The following is an 18,743-nucleotide window of genomic DNA, read 5'->3' as shown; positions in this document are numbered from 1 at the left end:
CTGTTTTGATCCCTTTTTCTGCAGCTTGACATATAGGTCAGGGTATGTGTGTGTGCAGCAGCTCCAGAGGGACGAACGTCAAGGTAGCCACTGCTCCGTAGGTATGAATCGGTTCCCTAGCCTCTTATGAGCCCTACATTTCATCGAGCAAGGTTGGCTGCTAAGTTTATGTTATTTGATGCCTCTGGTTCTTCCATGTATGGAAGAGATACTATTTAGTTGTCTGCATTTATCTTATTCGGTTCAGTTTGGTGTGCTTATCAATGGGTTGATTCAAGATAAGTTGTGATTCTCCTATCTAATTGATTGGTATATATATGTTTTTTTAATATGAATCACTTTATGCAGAAGATCTGAGTTCAAAAAGATTGCATGACACCACATACATTTGATTTTTTTTTATCATGGCCTGGGTTTGGTGTGACTGATTCCATTAACCGTGTTGCAGCTGGTCTGGGATATGAGTACGGCCCTTGATTCGTGCCGCCTGTTTTCTCTGCCGAAGTCGTGGTTGCGTGGATGTGGCAATGGTCGAAGGGTCGTCACCAGGGTGGCACCGGCGCCTCCCTTCCCTCTCCCCTAGATCTGGAAGGTACCGTCTCGGGCTTCCCAGATCTGTTGGATCAAAAATTGTGGGTGATGGAATCAAAATTTGTTGGATCAGAAATTGCGGTTGATGGAATTAAAACTTGGATGTGATCAAATTAGGTATTGCTTGAGCTGAAAGTTGAATGTTTGTCGACTTGATTTGTAGTGGATTGGGTGGTATAGTTTACATATTTGAAAATGTTGTTGAATTTTCAGAGAGGACATGGCGTACTGATTACTGAAAGGAATCTGTGAGTTCCTGCAAGATGCATCTCCAACATTTCTTGTGCAGGTCAGTTCCTACTCATATTTCCCCCTTGCATAGCGACTTTAGGAACATTAATATCATCATTGGCCTATGAATTTATCACATAATTCCCTGCTTTACAGTTCTGGTGTACATCCTTTTTAAATATTTTTGTTTTTTGAAACCTCAAAACAGTAGTTTAAATTCTTTTCCATGAATCTGCGTGTTGCTGCCTTGGTGATGGTAATTAGTCATGGATAGTTGTCATTCTAAAGTTCCTTGGTTCAGATATGTGCGGTTTGGCAATGATTTTGCTTGTTTTCTTCCTGTTCAAAATATACCATTTGGCAGCGACTAGGTTCAAAGATACTGACCTGTCTTATGTTGTGTTTGTCGTTTTAACTGTAGGAACCTGCTATTGAGTTGTTTTACTGGCTTAATTTGGTCTCTCTGCAGCATCCAGCAGCTCTGTATCTGAAGATTGTCACCATTTCTATATACTATGTACTTGTCGCTATGTAATAAAACTATACATCTAGCCGCTGCCCACGGGATATTCCCAGTCACCAATCTTGGTTATGCTCGAATTATGCACCAGATATTCCCAGTCACCAATCTTGGTTATGTGAGCACTCCTTGACCTATTATTTAAATGAAATCATCCTGAAATTCCTGTTCTCATTAAGCCATCATACCAGGAGGAAAAAATGTTTTTAATTGGCAGGGTTAGGGACCTCTGAAATAAGATCCTAGGCCGTAGTTCTGTTTTCGTGTCTCTTACAAAATTACGAAATTTTTTGGTTATAACAGCAAAGGATCAATGCTTTGTATTTTATAGTGGTGCGACTTACAGTCAATAAATTCAAGTGCCACATGTCGCTCATCTGCTGCTACAATTAGACTACATGTGTTTGGCTAGAGAGAAGTTCAAAAGGTGTATCGGTCTCACAAGGATATGCTGCTACAATTAGACTCTGCCAATCTATGAATACGTTGCTTCAAATCTGCATTTATCTCTCTGCAGTATGCTCATTTGCTATATAGTTTTGAAGTTTACATATCATGTATATTTATTACCTTATCCTGCTCAAACCTTTGGGCGTTCTTTGAAAGAATATATTTATTTTTTTTCTATCGCAGCTTTCTCCTGGAACCGTTGTTATGAACCAATCAACTCTTTGAGAATTAAAGGTATGCCAATATACTCGACTACTATTCTCGTGTTGCTTTGTTATCTACTATTTTCATACCTGATTTGGCTTGCTTGTGGTGCCTTCTATTGTATAAGATGCGTTGTTATGAACCATTGTTTGGACTGCACCCCTAATATAAAATATCAAGTATTTGTAATGCTATTTTGTTATGCAAACTTTACTTAGACTTTTGATGACTTGGTGCATTTAGTTTACGTCGCCACACAGATTTGGTAGTAGCCATCAACCATCATGTCTTCTGGCCTGCAGTTTGCCAACCTCGCCTGTTCGAACTTCGAACCCAAGACGCCACTGCTTCTTCTAGGTCCCGCAGCTTGATCCCGCCAAGGTAACCATCTGTCCTCTCCCATATTGGACAAAGTTTGTAGGTTAAGTAATGAGATTTTATTCTTGGTGTTGTTGAGGAAGTCTTTGGCGTCTTGGCATGTAGTTTTAGTGACATGTGGTTATAATTAGTCAGCCGAGTAACCCACATAGGCTGTTAATCTGAAGTCAAATTACACATTACTTTTCAATTTTTTCTTCTAGGGGTTATTGAGTACCCTGTACTTATCTCTGCATCTATTCTCGGTGTCATTTTCTGAATTTGGTAAGGTGCATCTTTTTTGGCAAATAGAGCAGGCTGGAGGAGGAAGCAGAGAGGGAGATGGGAGAGGGAGAGGAGATCTCGGCCTGCACACTGCACCTCGCGTCTCCCACAAGCTACAACAACAGGAGAACCGTATACACAGCATCCTTCTCAAAGCCTGCAGCTACTGCCTCCCCAAGCAATGCCAACCTGCAGCAACAAGGTGAGCTACGCTCTCTTTATGTAATACATATTTCATTCTATTATGTCCCTCTCTTTAATCTTCCGATAGTGAATAGGTTGGATTATAATAGAAATAGCTGATTTGATTATCCCTTGAAAGAAATATCTCCTATGCAGTCCTAAGGTGAAGTAAACAATGGGTTTTTGGGATAAAGCAAAGAGCATCATAAATGAAAAATAAATAAAATTGTGTCTAAACAATCACACTATTTCTATTAGCATCTAACCGGTTCTCTTTTCATTATCCGATGAATGAGATAGAATAGTTGTAGCTGCTTAATTCATTTGTGATCAATCATGGTTTGTCGTTTTTCGTTGCAGGCACCTGTTTCATATAATTATAGTTGCAACTAATAAGGTCGTCAATTTTACTGAGGTCCATAAGATAATAATATCTCCATTAAGATGTGCAATGAAACATCGAAGGTATGCCCGTATGTTTCATCTAGATTCTTTTTTAATGCCTCCTACTTGAGTGCATGCTTTAGGGAGAAGCCTAATTTTTTAATTTAAACTATGGAATGTGGTCACCTAAATGAGAATATTCTAATTGGTCACCTCATTTTTTGTTTTCAATATTATAATGTATTCTAATTGTGAGATATGATCCACTGTCATATTATGCAAGTTATTTCTAACGCATTCTGATCATATTTTTATAATAGCTGCTCCTATATTTTTGTCAGTGCTTGTTGTATTTTTTTTAAATGTTTCTTGGTAGGATCAGTTGTAAGTAGTGGATGAATGCATACCTTTTTGACCTTAAGCATTTGGTTATGGTGATGTGGTGTTTTCTCTTTACAGATGATCCTTCTTCTTTCTTTTTTATTAAATAGACAAGTTGGATCCAGTGTGTATCCATATGTCCATGTGTGCTTTGGGTGAATATGAAATGAAATCTGGGAAAGTGGGCCTCTATTTGACATTGTAGCATGTGTTGAAATATAACCAACTTTGCAGTGTGTCGAAACATAACCAACTTCTTTCACAGGATTCCTTGCTAGCAATTAAAATATCCTGAGCAATCTGGAAAAGAGATAGCTTAAATCGATGCATGTGTAATTAACTCCATATATTATTTGGAGGAAGCGTTCAATACATGCATGTTTTCTCAAATTAAGTTGCCCCTGTTGTGTATATAAATGTGATGCTTCCTTCCATGACTAAACAGGCTGATGAGACCTTGTGGTTCCTTTTCCTTTTAAATTTCAGAGGCTTACATCCTTGTGATTCCTCATGACTCGGAAGGAGGAGCACGGGCCGTAGAGACGGAAGAGGAGGTTGAGACAGTCACGGCGCCTGCTGCAATGACCACGGCCACTACATGAAAAGAAAGGTACTAACAAAACTACATCATATTCCTAGAATGTAGTAGCAGGTGAATTTCCTGCTTAGCACCCTGGAGTCATGGACAGATTCCAGGACTCCAGGCAATAATTTCAGTCCAAATTGCATTGCTTTTGGCATAACTAATTCCACTGCATTTTGTTATTGCTTGGACCAACTGCTATGTACTGAACCTATTTATATCTATGTCATCCTTCTGATGTACTCCCTCTGTCCGAAAATTCTTGTCTTAGATTTGTCTAGATACGGATGTATCTAATACTAAAACGTGACTTGATACATCCGTATTTAGACAAATCTAAGACAAGAATTTTGGGACGGAGGGAGTAGCTTGCTATATTAGATTGGTCATTTTCTACAATCATTCTAATTTCCCTTTGCGCCGTTGGGTATTTACATACATATATAATCTACCTTGATATAGACCTATGACATTGTTAGGGTAAAATGGTCATTGCATTTAGATCCTTACAAAAATAAATTGTTGTATGTCTGTCTCGGGTTTTTTATATCCATGGTGCTTTTCATTGGGATGCTGGTGTTTTAAAGGCATTAGGTTCCTGGTATTTTAAGCGAGAAAAATTGATCACATATGTCAGCTATTCATATTCATCTGAACTGATTAATTTATTTTGACTGCTGTTTCTTTCTACAGACAACAAAATCTATTAGGCCTACTCATGCTGGATTGGGCTCAGCCCGATTACAAAACAGTAGCAAATGAGAGGAATACAAGAAGTCAAGAAGACCCTTCTCTCCATGTCTTAAGTTTCACACTACCTCGCCTGGATCCGGAACTGCGGCTACAGTGACCTCAACATAGTCTAGGTACAAACCCTACCCCTCTTGATGGATCTCGGTTGATGAATCTTGGTCGACTCTTGCCCCTCATGCCTCTCCCTGTTTCTCCTCCTTGCTCCTGCTCTTTTCCCTGCTTTCTTTTACCCAATGTTCATAAAATAGGAAAGAACCATGGAAAAGAACCCAATGACGCCCGCAGATGCGGTCACCGTCTATTCTGATATGTTTCTTATGCCTATATCCTCACTCTCCCACTCTTCATTTATCTGTCCGTCTATCTTTCACTTCCTTTTCCTTCCTAAATTTCTATTTGATATACCATGGACAGTTGACTCTGAGATGTGCAAGTAGTAGATGGGAACCAGTCCAAATACAATTTACTGTATGTTGTTGAGCTTAATTTGGAAGAGAATCTGTTTGCCAATATTAATTTCTTGCTAATTGATACACATGAGTACAGAGGATATACCAGTCGTACGAGTAAATGAAGATACGGTGAAAATGTATAGGTTTGGTTCTACTGTGCCCTCCACTATAAGTAACCAATGTGGTTGCTGATGTTTATACCATGATAAATCTCACTAGATACATACTAACAACAATCTCTTGGTTTAAATTTGAATTTACTAGGGATCCTTTTGGTTCTAATGTAGTTGTAATTGATATGCTGATTGGTTTGGTTATTCAGGTAGACACCCAGTGGTTAAGACTGTGTAGTGAGCCATGCCTTTGTGAGAGGACCAAGAAAAGAAAGGCATGTTGTACCTACCCTACATTGACAGTCATTATTAGCCCATTGTGGTACTTCAAATCTGATAAAGAATATATTTCATGTCTGAGACATGAGATTTGGAGTCTCGGTTCTGATATGTACGGACCTCCTTTTATTTTGTCATGTTGCTGATAATTCTGATATGGGACTATTTGTTCTGTTTATGTCTTAGAAATAATGAAATGGCCTGTATGTTAAGTTATCTTATTTTAATTATATTATGTTGTTGATGATGTATGGTTCTGGAATTTGAAGGTTAACATTCAGGCTGTTGGTATCTTGAATCTTTTTTGCTTTCTCTGAACTTGATGCAAACAGTTTGACCTATCTGGCAGTAGCTCTGGCTTTTTGAAACAAATTTTGTCATGTGCTTTGCAAATTAATTATCCTGTTGACTTAGTATACTCAGTATGCCATGTTTTTTATATATCTCTACTGTTTGTAATCGCCACTAAACTCATTAGTCTTGAAAGAGTGCCATAATTTCCTTTGAATGTACAAGATTTATACATGCTGGGTCATGGCACTTGGACGGGCAATGTGCGCCAAGGCGCGCTTTGGTCTAGGGAATCCGCTGTTTAAATTTCAATCCTCCATTTGTATCGAACGTGTAACCGCACAGGGGCACACCAAACTCCCCTGTGCGCTGGCGTGGCTGCACGTGTCGCCCCCCTTCACGGCCATGCCTCGCGCCCAATCTTCTCCGGCGAGATCCATCGATCATCGGGTCAGAGCTTGGTGCGGCTGTTGCACTCGTGGCTCTGGACGCGCATCCCCATGACGGCGACCACGAGCCTGCACTTGGAGTATGCCACGGCGCTGCGCCTGAACACGCCGAACAGCAGCACCGTGCCGGGGACGGTGGTGGCGGCGTCTAGCGGCATCGCCTGGCTCTCCACGTCCTCGGCCAGCTGCCTCACGTCCCCGGCGGCGACGAACCGGTCCGCCTCCAGCGTGAGCGCGACCCGGACCTCCGCGTCCCCGCGGCTCGGGACGGCGCCCGGGTCGATCTCGGCGTCCCCGACGTGGGCGCCGCGGTACGATAGGTTGGTGTGGCCGCCGCCGGCGTAGGTGAAGGAGGCCGGATTGGGGTTGTGGACGGACACCGTGACGAGGAGCGTGAGGTTGAGGTGGAGGGACGGGGTCGGGAGGAGCGCGAAGCGCGGGGCGGCGCCCACGAACTGGGTGGACACGAGGCGGATGGTGGGGTCGCGGACGCGGAGGACGGTGAGGAAGAGGACGGCGAGGACGACGGCCAGGGCGAGCAGGACGGCCGTGGTGGCGACGAGGCACCGGCGGCGGCGGCGGCGCGCCTGGTGGTGGCTCGCGGAGGACGGCGTGGGGGGCTTGGAGGACGCCATGGGGGAGCTCGATTTCGATTTAGGGGACCCCATTGCCATCCGAGGATGCGATGGCGTAGGCAAGGCCGGGGAGGGAATTTTGACGAGCTGTTGACGATGGACGGTACCGTACGTACGTGGACAGCACCGCACAGCGTGGTGCCGTTGCGTCTGAATTGGTTACCGCGCAAAAAGAACTGGTTAACAGGAACGGAAAAAGGAAACTTCATAGATTGCCTGCTTGAAATTTCTTAATCTCAAGTATTTCTTTGGGCCTTTTGATTATCATCCAGACATTTTCATTCTTATCTTGGGGTGGGGGCAAATCCAACTCCAACGCGTGCTCCGGCTGCTCCGGGCCAGGATCAATGCCAGGCCCAGCCACTTGGCGAACTCCTCGAGCTCTTTCCTCGCCGGCCTTCTTGTGGGCCTCGTCGGACGCCTCACCTGTCTCCCCTTCAATAGCCGCTGGTGGACTGGGAGCACGCACACGGGAGGCGAAGAAGGACCGGTGGCGCGCATCGTGCTCGTCCACAAACCAGGCGTCTTAGTTCGGCGAGTCAACATCCTATGCCGGATCGTGGAGGAGGTCTTCGGGGAGAGCTCAGTGCCGGCGGTGTATCTCGAGCTCGCGCATACGGCTGGAGGCTGAGATGGCCGACACCAAAACCCTCTCCGACCGGCGGTAACAATGGCTAGGGTTGGGCACTATCGAGCGGTTGGGGGCAGAGAGAGGGAGAAGAGTGGGCGCCCCGGCCCCACGCGCGCGCATCTAAAAGGACTGTAGGGCGGACACTGAGCGAATGCACGGTGTGTCTATCTCGTGTTCGTGTGGATGCAAACCCAGCCCAAATTTGAGGCGGTTTTGCGTCCACATGGACACAAAACGTGTTTATGTTTGCGCATTGGGCTGTGATTTCTGTCGACACAGATCTAAACAGACAAAATGCGTTCGTGCGTTGGAGTTGCCCTTAAGACTTCTTCTACGGTTCACCAAACAAGACCCCAAATGTCCAGGGATATGTTTGGGGTTGTCCACATACATTTGGTCATGAGCTGGCATCTAACTCTATACCTCAAACAAGGCATGTGAAAGTTCATAGTCCTTTTTATTAGCATGACAATTTGGCAAAGCGGTGTGCAATTTTAGCATGACTTTTGCTAAACCGGGCCAGCTCATAGAAATGGCTTGTATTTTTGGATATGCTCATTACAGTTCCCGCACCTCGGCTGGCCAAATGTCCCCGCCAGAATCATGCTTTATGTTAAATGTCCACATCAAATGTAACTATTAAGCTCCTTCCACGGACACACGCCACGCCTCTCACCACTTCGCAGCTCCAAATAACTTCACTTGTCATGAAGCAACATTTTCTTAACAAATACTAGTACTGCCTTATTATGCTACACAAATGTCTGTTGTCCACAAACCCATCTCATCAAACAATTCCGTACAGAGCAAATAAAACTCCTACAGTATCTTCAGTCGATAATTCTCAGGGCAAATCAAGTGCTGGAGGTTTAGGAGACGGGCGCTCATGGGAGCCAACTACCAGCAACACGCCGTTGCTGATTGTAGGTAGATGAAACATGGTTTCGTGCGTTTTCAGCATCGATCTCATGGCAGAACAAGTTGGTGAGCAGAGCGCACACACCAAGTTGAGAAAAATCACACGGTAGCTAGAACAGCTAGAACTGAGACTTGTCGAGGCTGTTGAAATAGGGATGCTCTAGCGCGGCTTTGGCTGAGATCCTGTTCGCCGGGTCGAACTGGAGCATTTTCTGCAAGGAACGAGACATGGAAATGTAAGCCCATATGGCTAGACATACTTGATGCAGCCTTGGCATATGAATAGAAAACTCAACTCAAGTGCATCAAAATAATGTTCAGCAGAATTAACATCATAAGATAGCAGACAAATGACAGGGAATGGATGGTTAAGCACATCTCCATAACTTGAATTTGTTGAGTTGGAGAAACAACAAACAATAGTAATGAAGCACAGTGCATGTTTAGTTTGACAGGCTAATGATTTTCCAGTGAAGAGAATGAAGGGCTAGCATTTAAGCTTTTTAGCGTACCGATAGCAGGTCAATTCCTTCTGGTTCCAGTGTAGGGACTGCACGTGTCAATCTTTGTGCTTTCCACTGAGGAAACTCATGCCAGTCCCTCAGAGCAGTTACTCCAGGCCAATCCTCCTCGGTAGGAGTTCCCAACAGCCTGATAAGGAGCACTTTTAATTAATGGTTCAATGCATGTACAATATAAATTGATAGAAGAAATATTAACTAATAAAATACGACATACTGTATGTCGCACTGGTGCTAATCCGAATCAGAAGTTTTCAGACAGAGTCTGACAAAGAACAGTTTGATAAAGTCCACCATCTCAAATTGGGACAAATTTTGCTATGTTTCCAGATTGTGGCAAGTATCAGCTCATGGAAAATCCGGCATGTTTTTCAACAGAACAGGACGAAAAATAAGATTGTTCTGAAAGTACTAGCATGATATTCTTGCAACTAAGAAAAGTAGTTTTATCATGATAAGTTGACAAATACATATTCTCAGTACTAATGAGAAGCAGGAGAGAGAGAAAGAGAAATACTTGAAAATGTGAAGCAGTTGCTGTAACTCAGAGTCACCAGGGAAAAGAGCCTGTTTTCTGACCATCTCGGCTGTGCAGAATAATAAAGAGTGTAAACATCAAACGGTGGGGGCGAGGAGGGGGATTCAATCAAAAGTGGAAAATATGTCATCTTGTAAGTTAAGGAGAGCAAGGAAAAACTGAGGAGTCGGCCAGAAATTCAAAAGCATGAGGCCCATGTGAAATTGGAGCTTAAGATCTTGGTAGTTGACTCTTAAACTGCAATACTTCATACGTTGAAGGCTTTAGAATTGCTGCTATGGTAATACCTTGGTTCGAGCAAATGCAATTTCCACTGATCTAAAGCACAAAACCACTCATCTACTATTTCATATAGACAGGAGTGACCATCAATTCCCTAGTGTATTTTTGCTGTGATTGTACAGGTGTGCTTTCTGTTTCAGTACAATTATATGCCACAAAAAGTATGCAATGAAAGCTTCTTTCAAATGTGAATTCAATGGTGTATTTTTTATGCATGTAACTTATATTTTTCTTACTAAATCGGTGGTCAAAGTTAGGCTCAAAGTACCAGAGGGGCTTGTAAACCAGTCCAGAGGCAGTACTCAATAACATAGACCAAAATTAAGGAATATTGCCATACCAAAGATGCATCCGATGGACCAAATATCAACACTGGTTGAGTAATGTGTTGCTCCAAGCAGTACTTCAGGAGCTCTATACCAAAGCGTCACGATCTACAACACAAAAATAGGGAATATGACTGAGGAACATACTAAACCATGCTGATAAATTATGTCAAACTAGTGTTCACTGTCCAATTTTACAGATGAATAGACGAGTAAACAGTACCTCATGGGTGTAGCTTTTCATAGGAACAGTAAAAGCTCTACTTAACCCAAGATCTGCAATTTTCAGTATCATCTTCTCCTTGTCAACCAATAGATTTTGGGGCTTTAAATCCCTATGATATCAAAGAGGAACAATCATAAATCACATTAGCAACAATTGCAATGTTGTATGGGCCGATAAGTACAGCAACATAAATCAGAAAACAAAGGTCTAACCGATGAAGGACCCCATGGCCATGGCAGTGTGCAATTCCTTTGCATAACTGATACAAGAAACTCTACAAGAAAGTAAAGAAAGTTGTCTATTAGCCCAAAACAGACCTATCAAAATTAAAATGGATTCCGCCAACTGCTATCCAATGAAAATTAACGATAGCATCCCCAAAATAAAGGCATGAAGATGAATTGATTCCAAAGCAACCAACAAATTAAGCTCTCTGGATTTGGAGGGGGCCCTAATCTGAACTTGAGTGTATGCAAAATACAGAACGCCAGCAGCAGTCAACATTGAGTTTCAACCATTATACTGCACTACTTAGTTAGTCTCCTGCAACTAGGCTAGAGTAGTAGAGCTTGCATATTTTTTGACGAATTCAAACCAACTACAAACGCATACAACCGTATGATGTTCTGATTCCACATTTCATCAGCATTTAAAATGGTTCAATGTTTTAATTTCTTCAATTTATCGTCAAGATTAATCATGTCAATTACGAATTAAAAATTACAGTGTAGTTCGCTCTGATTGCATATCAATGTTCTGCACGTTTACGATGCAAAACTCAGAGTTCAGAATGGGCATATATGAGGAAGTGGCAAGTCCTCAGATCGATGGATAGGAGACTCAGCCGACGTAGCATCGGCGGAAAGCCAAGTGAGCAGGGCAAATCAGCCTCAAAACGAATTAAAATCGTTACCTTGACGACCTGCGTTGGGAGCGGCTTAGGGGCGGGCCCACGGCGGTAGGCGTCGACGAACTTCTTGAGGTCAGTGTCAAGAAACTCGAAGACGAGGTAGAGGACGGGCTTCCCTCCACCGCCGGCGCCGCCGCCCTTGGTGGCCTGCTCGACGGCGAGGAGGCGGACGACGTAGAGGGAGCTGGAGAGGAGGCGGAGGAGGGAGATCTCACGGAGCGCGGTGGGCGGGATCCCTTCGTCGTCCATCTCCAGGCGGGTCTTCTTGAGCGCCACCACCTGGCCCGTCGCCTTGTCCTGCGCCTTGTACACCTTGCCGTAGGTGCCCTCCCCGACCTTCTCCAGCTTCTCGTACTTCTCCATGGTGCTTCCGACGGTCCGAGGTCGGCGTCGTCCTCCTCGATGCGGCTTGTGTGATGGGGGCGGAGGGAGGAGGCGCAAACCCTAGGTGGATCTGGAAGTTTTGAAATGGGGGAGAGAGAGGGAAAAAAGATGAAAAGAAACGGGTGAAGCGGGTCTGCGACCCTGCTGCGTGGCTGACTTGAGAACGAAAGAGCCGAGTTGAAGATGGGCTGGGCGCCTGGGCCGCTGCTTGTTTGCCCACCCCCTCGCTCGATCCTCTAAAAAGAAGGAAAATGTTTAAAATCTACCGGATGATTTCTCGTCTCCGCAAACCACCTCGGTCGATTAACACGTGTCCCCAGGGTCCACCTCGCACGTAAAACACGGATAGGCGATTGAGGCGATTGCCAAGCGATCGGCTCAAGCGCTAGGGTTAGGGTTTTGCGAGCGGTGGCGGTGAGGATCTCGACGGCACGGGAGGGATCGGCAGCGATTCCTTACGTGCGGGTCGGAGTGTTGCTCTCCTTCTGGTGGGGAGGACATGGCGGAGAGGATGAATGATGGAACGGCGGCGCCGAGGAGTGCGGCGGCTACTCCTGGGACGGCGAAGACGACGTGTATGAAGACACAGGGAACGGCGGCTACGCCGCGATCGCCGGCACCAAAGGAGGCGACGATCCCAGCGATGAGGACACCACTGGGCCCTCAGAGCAGGAACTCCTCCGTATCCCCTGGTGATGGCAAAACGGCGGCGGCGGCACCTAGTTTGACTGAACGGCTTGGTGGCTTAGTGCTGACAGAGAAGGAGGCCATGGGCTTCGTCTTTAAGGATGCGGAACAGGAAAATAATAGGCCGCGAAGTGGTCTGCAATTGGGAAAGCTTTCTCTCCTCGGCTGATGAACAAGCGTGCGTTAGAGAAATCTATGCCGAGGGCTTGGGGTCTACACAGAGAAGCCCAGTTCAAGATCATTGGGAGGAATTTATTTGTGGTGACTTTTGGAAGTGAGGGTGACTGGAAACATGCTCTAAACAATGGACCATGGCAATTTGATTTCAGTGTATTAGTGCTCAAGGATTATGACGGAGCCACGAGGCCATCAGAGATGACGTTTGATTCTGTCGGTATATGGGTCCGGGTTGAAGATCTGCCCTTGGACAAGCGCTCAAAAGCCTTCAGGGAGGCACTTGGGAACTGGCTTGGAAAAATAGTGCGAGTGGATGTGGAAAAAGATGGCTTTGCCAAGGGCTCGGAGCTGTGTTTCAGAGTCAAACTTCCAGTGTGTGAACCTTTGGTGAGAGGATTTTATTTGAAGAAATCTGAAGATGATTTAGAGAAAACATGGTTTGATTTTAAGTATGAAAAGATTCCACACTTCTGTTTTGAGTGTGGATGGCTGGTGCATGGTGAGAACGGATGTACCCCGGCGGTGGATCCAGATCAGCAGTGGGGAGAATGGCTAAGGGCTTCGCCGGGTCGTTCTTCGGGACCTAAGGAGGGATCCCAACGGGCACCATCGGTAAGTGCAAATAGCTATGGCAGTGTGAGATCCAGCGATGGTAGGGACAAAAGGAAGACATGAACTGTCCGTGATCTTCCAACTAAACGTAATCTGCAGAGAGAGTTTACCACTCCGGCTGCCTCTCGCACTGGCGGGGATGGCAAAGGAATCAGAGAGGAAGTTTCTAGCCCCAACAAACAGAAGGGGCGCCAAGATGCGCCACAGGATAGAGATCTTCGGGACACGCTGGAGCAAAAGAGGGAGAGAGACATGCGTTCTGAACTGAGAAGGCGCCAACAAGAGAAACAAGAGGAGTTGAGGCACAATTATAGGCAGCAAGGACGCTGGAATCAGGATGGAGTTGGTTCCTCGAGCCAAATCAGAGGGCGGGAACGTAGACAGGGGTATTATGTGAGAAGGCCGAGGCCAGATTATACAACAGAATATCGCTCTCTAAGCAGTCCCAGATATGAAGTCCACAGGGAAAGGAAAAGGGGCCCAAGGCAGTACTGAGTTGCGAAGGGGGATTTGGACGGACAAGTGGGAAATGATTTTTTTGTTCGTGACACGAGACAGAAGACCTCCTCGGTGTTTGATCGTATTGAAGAGCACAATGATACCTCGGCGGACCCTGCGAGGCAGGGCCGCCGGTCACAATGAACATATTGGCCTGGAACTGTCAAGGATTGGGGTTGGACTCGACAGTGGGCGAATTACGAGACCTGATACGGTCCCACAACCCAGCGGTGGTGTTTTTATGTGAAACAAAAAAGAAGGCGCGAGCAATGGAAAGACTCAAGTGGAGTTTAGGCTTTACTTCGGGTGTAGCAGTGGATTGCAAGGGCCGTAGTGTCGGTCTAGACCTTTGGTGGAGAGATCATGTGCAAGTAACAGTGAGACCGTGGTGCCAATATTTCATCGATGCAGTGGTGTCTATCGAGGGGAAGACTTGTAGGATCACTGGATTCTACGGGGAACCTTGAACGGAGCTTCGAAAAAAATCATGGGACGCGATTCGTTACCTCAAAGCTCAAGACGATAACCCATGGATATGTCTAGGTGATTTTAATGAAGCTTTATTTCAGACCGATCAACGTGGAGGTAACCTCTGAAGTTTCTCACAAATGGAAGATTTTGGGACTGCTTGGCCGACTGCGGCCTAGCTAATCTTGGATTTTCGGGATACCCATACACATGGGATAATAAACAAGATGGAGCTCATAATATCCAGGTTAGGTTGGACCGGGCTACATGCAATGATGATTTCTTATCTTTGTTTCCGGAGACATCAGTAGAACATATCCTTACCGAAGAGTCGGATCATCAAGCCCTTCTAGTGCGTGCGGTGGAGACTGCTCCAAGCCGTACTAGGGGAGGTGGCGGCTTTTTCAGATACGAAGAAGCATGGACGCGACATGAGCAGTATGAAAACATGATTAATGAAGCTTGGATAGCAGCTGCTTCAGGAGAACAAGGGCTTGCTGCAACATGGGATAGACTTGGAGCAATGGCGGGTTCAATGCAGCGGTGGGCAAGAGAGGTATTTGGCTCTATTAGGAGACAAGTGGCGAAACTGAAAGCGCAACTGCTGGATGCTAAAAATAGATCCCTCGTGTCGAGGTCCTCACTGGAGGTCCACGAGTTGGAGGAACAGCTGCGTGAAATTTATGCTCGGGAGGAAATCATGTATAGGCAGAGGTCACGAGTGGATTGGCTAAAAGCAGGCGATCAAAACACTAAATATTTTCAGAATAGAGCCTCTCATAGGAAAAGGAAGAACACGGTGAAAGCTCTGAAGCGGGATGATGGGTCTTTGTGCAGGGTTGATGAGGAGATGCGCAACATGGCTGCTCACTTCTACGAACAGCTATTCACATCGGAAGGTACACGGGGGGCGGCTGACTTGTTACAGAACATTGATAGCTTGGTGACGGAGGATATGAACAAGCTGCTGCTCGAGCCGATCAAGGATGAGGAAATTGAGTCGGCGCTCTTCCAGATGGGACCCACGAAGGCACCGGGGCCGGATGGATTACCGACTCTCTTTTACCAACGACATTGGTCGCTGGTTCGACATGATGTGTGCCGGGCAGTAAAGGACTTTTTGAATGGGGTAGCTGCTCCAGAGGCTTTCAATGATACGATTATCGTCATGATCCCGAAATGTAGCTCACCGGAGTTACTTTCACAGTTCCGTCCGATCAGCCTCTGTAATGTTCTCTACAAGATCGCGACGAAGGTCTTGGCTAACCGGCTTAAGGGCATTCTACCTGTGCTTATCTCTGAGGAGCAAAGTGCCTTCGTCCCGGGGCGGTTGATTACTGATAATGTGATTGTTGCGTATGAGTGCGTGCATGCTATATGTAAACGGAAGCGGAAGAAACCTTTTTGTGCAGTCAAGCTCGATATGATGAAGGCGTACGACCGAGTTGAATGGATTTTCCTCCGGCAGATGATGGAACGGATTGGTTTTGCGTAAGGATGGATTGCCCTGATCATGCGGTGCGTAACGTCGGCCACTTTTTTGGTGAAGCTCAATGGTGGTTTATCGAGGGGGTTTTCCCCTTCTAGAGGGCTCCGACAGGGTGATCCATTATCCCCTTATCTGTTTCTGTTCTATGTGGAAGGATTCTCTGCGATGCTCAAAAAAGCCCAAGAGGAGGGGAAGGTGAAGGGTGTGAAATTTGGGCGCACTGGCCCCCATGTTACTCACCTTCTTTTTGCAGATGACAATATTGTGTTTTTGGAAGGATCGCATGACAACATGGTGACGTTGAGGGAAATACTGAGGAGATATGAAGAGGCATCAGGCCAACGAGTCAACTTACAGAAGTCTTCAATCTTCTTTGGGAAAGGTCATCAGGAGGATGACAAGGAGGAAATAAAGAATTTATTGGGAGTTCATTCAGAAGCTCTTAGTGAGCGATACCTCGGGCTACCAACACTGGTTGGGAAGTCTAAGGAGGGTACTTTCAGGTATGTGACGGAAAGCTCAAAAGGCAAGGTTGGCGGATGGAAGGGGCAAGGACTATCGAAACTTGCGAGAGAAGTGTTGATCAAATCTGGGTTACAAGCTGTACCCACTTTCACCATGAGTTGTTTTCAGCTCACAAAGAAGACGTGCCGGAACCTGACCTCAATCTCTTCAAAATTTTGGTGGGCGGCAACGAATGGTGAACGTAAGGTACACTGGATATCATGGAAAAAATGTGTGCGGGAAAACAAGATGGTGGTATGGGGTTTCGTGACCCTGGGGCTTTCAACCAAGCTTTGTTGGCTAAGCAAGCATGGAGGATCCTACAGGTACCAACATCTCTTTGCGCGAGGGTACTAAAAGCTTGTTATTTTGAGGATGGATCGGTTTTATCTGCAACAACACCTCCTTCTGCAGCGTTCACTTTTAAGAGTATTCTCCATGGGAGGGATTTACTGAATGAGGGGATTGTATGGCGCATTGGGGACGGCAGTTCGGTGCAGATCCATCACGCAAACTGGATTCCAAGGGCTGGTAGTATGCGGCCACTGGGTCAGCTATACATCCCAGGTATTACCAAGGTTGCAGACTTGCTTGCCCATGATGAACGGAGCTGGGACATGGCTAAGCTACATGCAATGTTCTCTGGCGAGGATGCACATGACATCAAGCAAATAGCAGTTGGGGGCCCTGGAACGGATGACTTTCATGCGTGGAATTTCACAAAGAATGGAGAGTTCACCGTCAAGTCGGTGTATCACTTGCGAATGGCCATGAGCAGATCGGGGACCGGACAGCCGGGTCCCTCGAGCACGGTGGCGCAGCACAGGGGATATATGGCATTGTGGGACACAAACGCGCCGACCAAGACAAAGATCCATATGTGGAGGACGATAAGGAATGGGCTTGCGGTAGGAGCTAAACTTCACCGACGTCGCATCAAACCCGGTGTTTTTTGTGTTGTGTGTGGTCGGGAAGAGATGGTGCTACACCGTTTCTGGTCATGCCAACATTCTGCGCTGTTTTGGCAGCTTCTTCACTCGGAAAAGGGAGTTAGGGTGGCGATCACACCTTGTCAGATCGACTCCCAGGGTGCTTTAGCTAGCTGGCTACTTGGGTGGTTTGCCGATGCTGACAATGAGGAGCGAGCTGCTATGGTTCAAGCTACATACGGTCTTTGGTTGGCAAGAAACGAAGCGAGGGATGGTAAGGCGATTGCTGCCCCACATGAAATCATGATCTCTATTGTGTCATATATCAATGAGTGGACAGCAGTTCATGCCAAAGAAAGGCGAACGACAGCGGCGCCGGTCAAGGAGAAATGGCGGCCGCCTGAGGAGGGTTGGTTCAAGATCAACTCCGATGGAGTAGTGCATAGAGGAGGTGACAAGGGCGGAGCGGGAGCGGTTATTCGAGATCATGGTGGCGCGTTCCGGGTGGGGCTCTGTCATGTGTATCACGGCATTGTAGAACCGGAAGCTCTTGAAATCCTGGCTTGCAAGCGGGGACTGGAGGTGGCGAAGGAGATCAATGCACACAGGGTCCACGTCGAGCTCGATTCTCTTGGTGTTGTCCAAAGGCTGCAAAGCCCACACAAGGATCATGCCAACGCTGGGGTGTGGATTCAAGAGATTAAGTCCATTCTTGCATCTTTCTCTGAATTTAAAGTTTCGTGGATTCGTCGTTCGGCTAATGTTGTCACGCACAAGCTTGCTAAAGTTGGTGTAGGTGATGATTTGTGTAAGGTGTGGTTGGGTGACACCCCTGACTGTGTTCTAGATGTAATCTTGGACGAAATTCCAAATGCTTTTGATTAAATAAAGCGGAAAAATTAAGCTAAAAAAAGATTAACACGTGTCCCGTGGGACCGACGCATCGCCCATCCCGCATCTTATCTTCTTCGCAAACGAGTCGTCCTCATCCTCTGGCCCGATCCTCTTTCTCTTCCATTCCTCACACGAGCCCTCTCTCTCCTTGATCTCTCAATCCCAGTTAGGGAGTTGCTACTGCTGTGAAAGGGCCGTCGTGCTGCAGCCGTCGACGGTGACATAGGGCAGCGCGTGATACGTCTTCATCGTATCTACTTTTCCAAACACTTTGACCTTATTTTGGACTCTAACTTGCATGATTTGAACGGAACTAACCCGGACTAACATTGTTTTCAGCAGAATTATCATGGTGTTATTTTTGTTCAGAAATAAAAGTTATCGGAATGACCCGAAACTTCACGGAGAATATTTTTGGAAAATATATAAAAAATACCGGCGAAAGAATCAACACCAGGGGGCCCACACCCTATCCACCCCCTGGGACGCGCCCCCTGCCTCGTGGGCCCCCTGAGGATCCACCGACCTCAACTCCGACTCTATATATTCACGTTCAGGGAGAAAAAAATCAGACAAAATGATTCATCACGTTTTACGATATGGAGCCG

General features: G+C 46.0%; 2 protein-coding genes and 1 long non-coding RNA gene across 8 annotated transcripts; 1 reads left to right on the top strand and 2 right to left on the bottom strand.

Annotated features, from left to right (window-relative positions):
• Nucleotides 1-6,017, top strand: LOC119286256. Of its 6 annotated transcripts, none has more exons than XR_005140342.1 (11): nucleotides 1-101; nucleotides 449-708; nucleotides 805-880; nucleotides 1,244-1,460; nucleotides 1,976-2,026; nucleotides 2,299-2,377; nucleotides 2,666-2,840; nucleotides 3,182-3,286; nucleotides 4,073-4,196; nucleotides 4,863-5,035; nucleotides 5,697-6,017. It is a non-coding gene; the product is annotated as an uncharacterized LOC119286256 (long non-coding RNA). The 6 variants fall into 6 exon arrangements; XR_005140345.1 differs by having other exon boundaries at nucleotides 2,257-2,377; XR_005140343.1 differs by lacking the exon at nucleotides 1,244-1,460 and having other exon boundaries at nucleotides 2,671-2,840.
• Nucleotides 6,018-6,283: 266 nt separating this feature from the next.
• LOC119286255 lies at nucleotides 6,284-7,194 on the bottom strand. The gene has a single exon (XM_037565631.1). It carries the CDS (start codon nucleotides 7,178-7,180, stop codon nucleotides 6,509-6,511), a length of 672 nt encoding a protein of 223 aa, XP_037421528.1. The 5' UTR covers nucleotides 7,181-7,194; the 3' UTR covers nucleotides 6,284-6,508.
• A 1,167-nt stretch (nucleotides 7,195-8,361) lies between these two features.
• Nucleotides 8,362-12,046, bottom strand: LOC119286253 (cyclin-dependent kinase B1-1-like). The gene is made up of 7 exons (XM_037565630.1): nucleotides 11,497-12,046; nucleotides 10,796-10,857; nucleotides 10,581-10,692; nucleotides 10,372-10,465; nucleotides 9,729-9,798; nucleotides 9,203-9,341; nucleotides 8,362-8,902 (listed from the first exon to the last, which is right to left on the bottom strand). Exons 1-7 carry the CDS (start codon nucleotides 11,854-11,856, stop codon nucleotides 8,810-8,812), a joined length of 930 nt encoding a protein of 309 aa, XP_037421527.1. The 5' UTR covers nucleotides 11,857-12,046; the 3' UTR covers nucleotides 8,362-8,809.
• Between the last annotated feature and the right edge of the window lie 6,697 nt (nucleotides 12,047-18,743).

This window comes from Triticum dicoccoides, chromosome 4A (assembly GCF_002162155.2).
Source record: "Triticum dicoccoides isolate Atlit2015 ecotype Zavitan chromosome 4A, WEW_v2.0, whole genome shotgun sequence".
Taxonomy (NCBI): domain Eukaryota; kingdom Viridiplantae; phylum Streptophyta; class Magnoliopsida; order Poales; family Poaceae; genus Triticum; species Triticum dicoccoides.
This window is presented reverse-complemented; position numbering and strand designations above follow the sequence as displayed.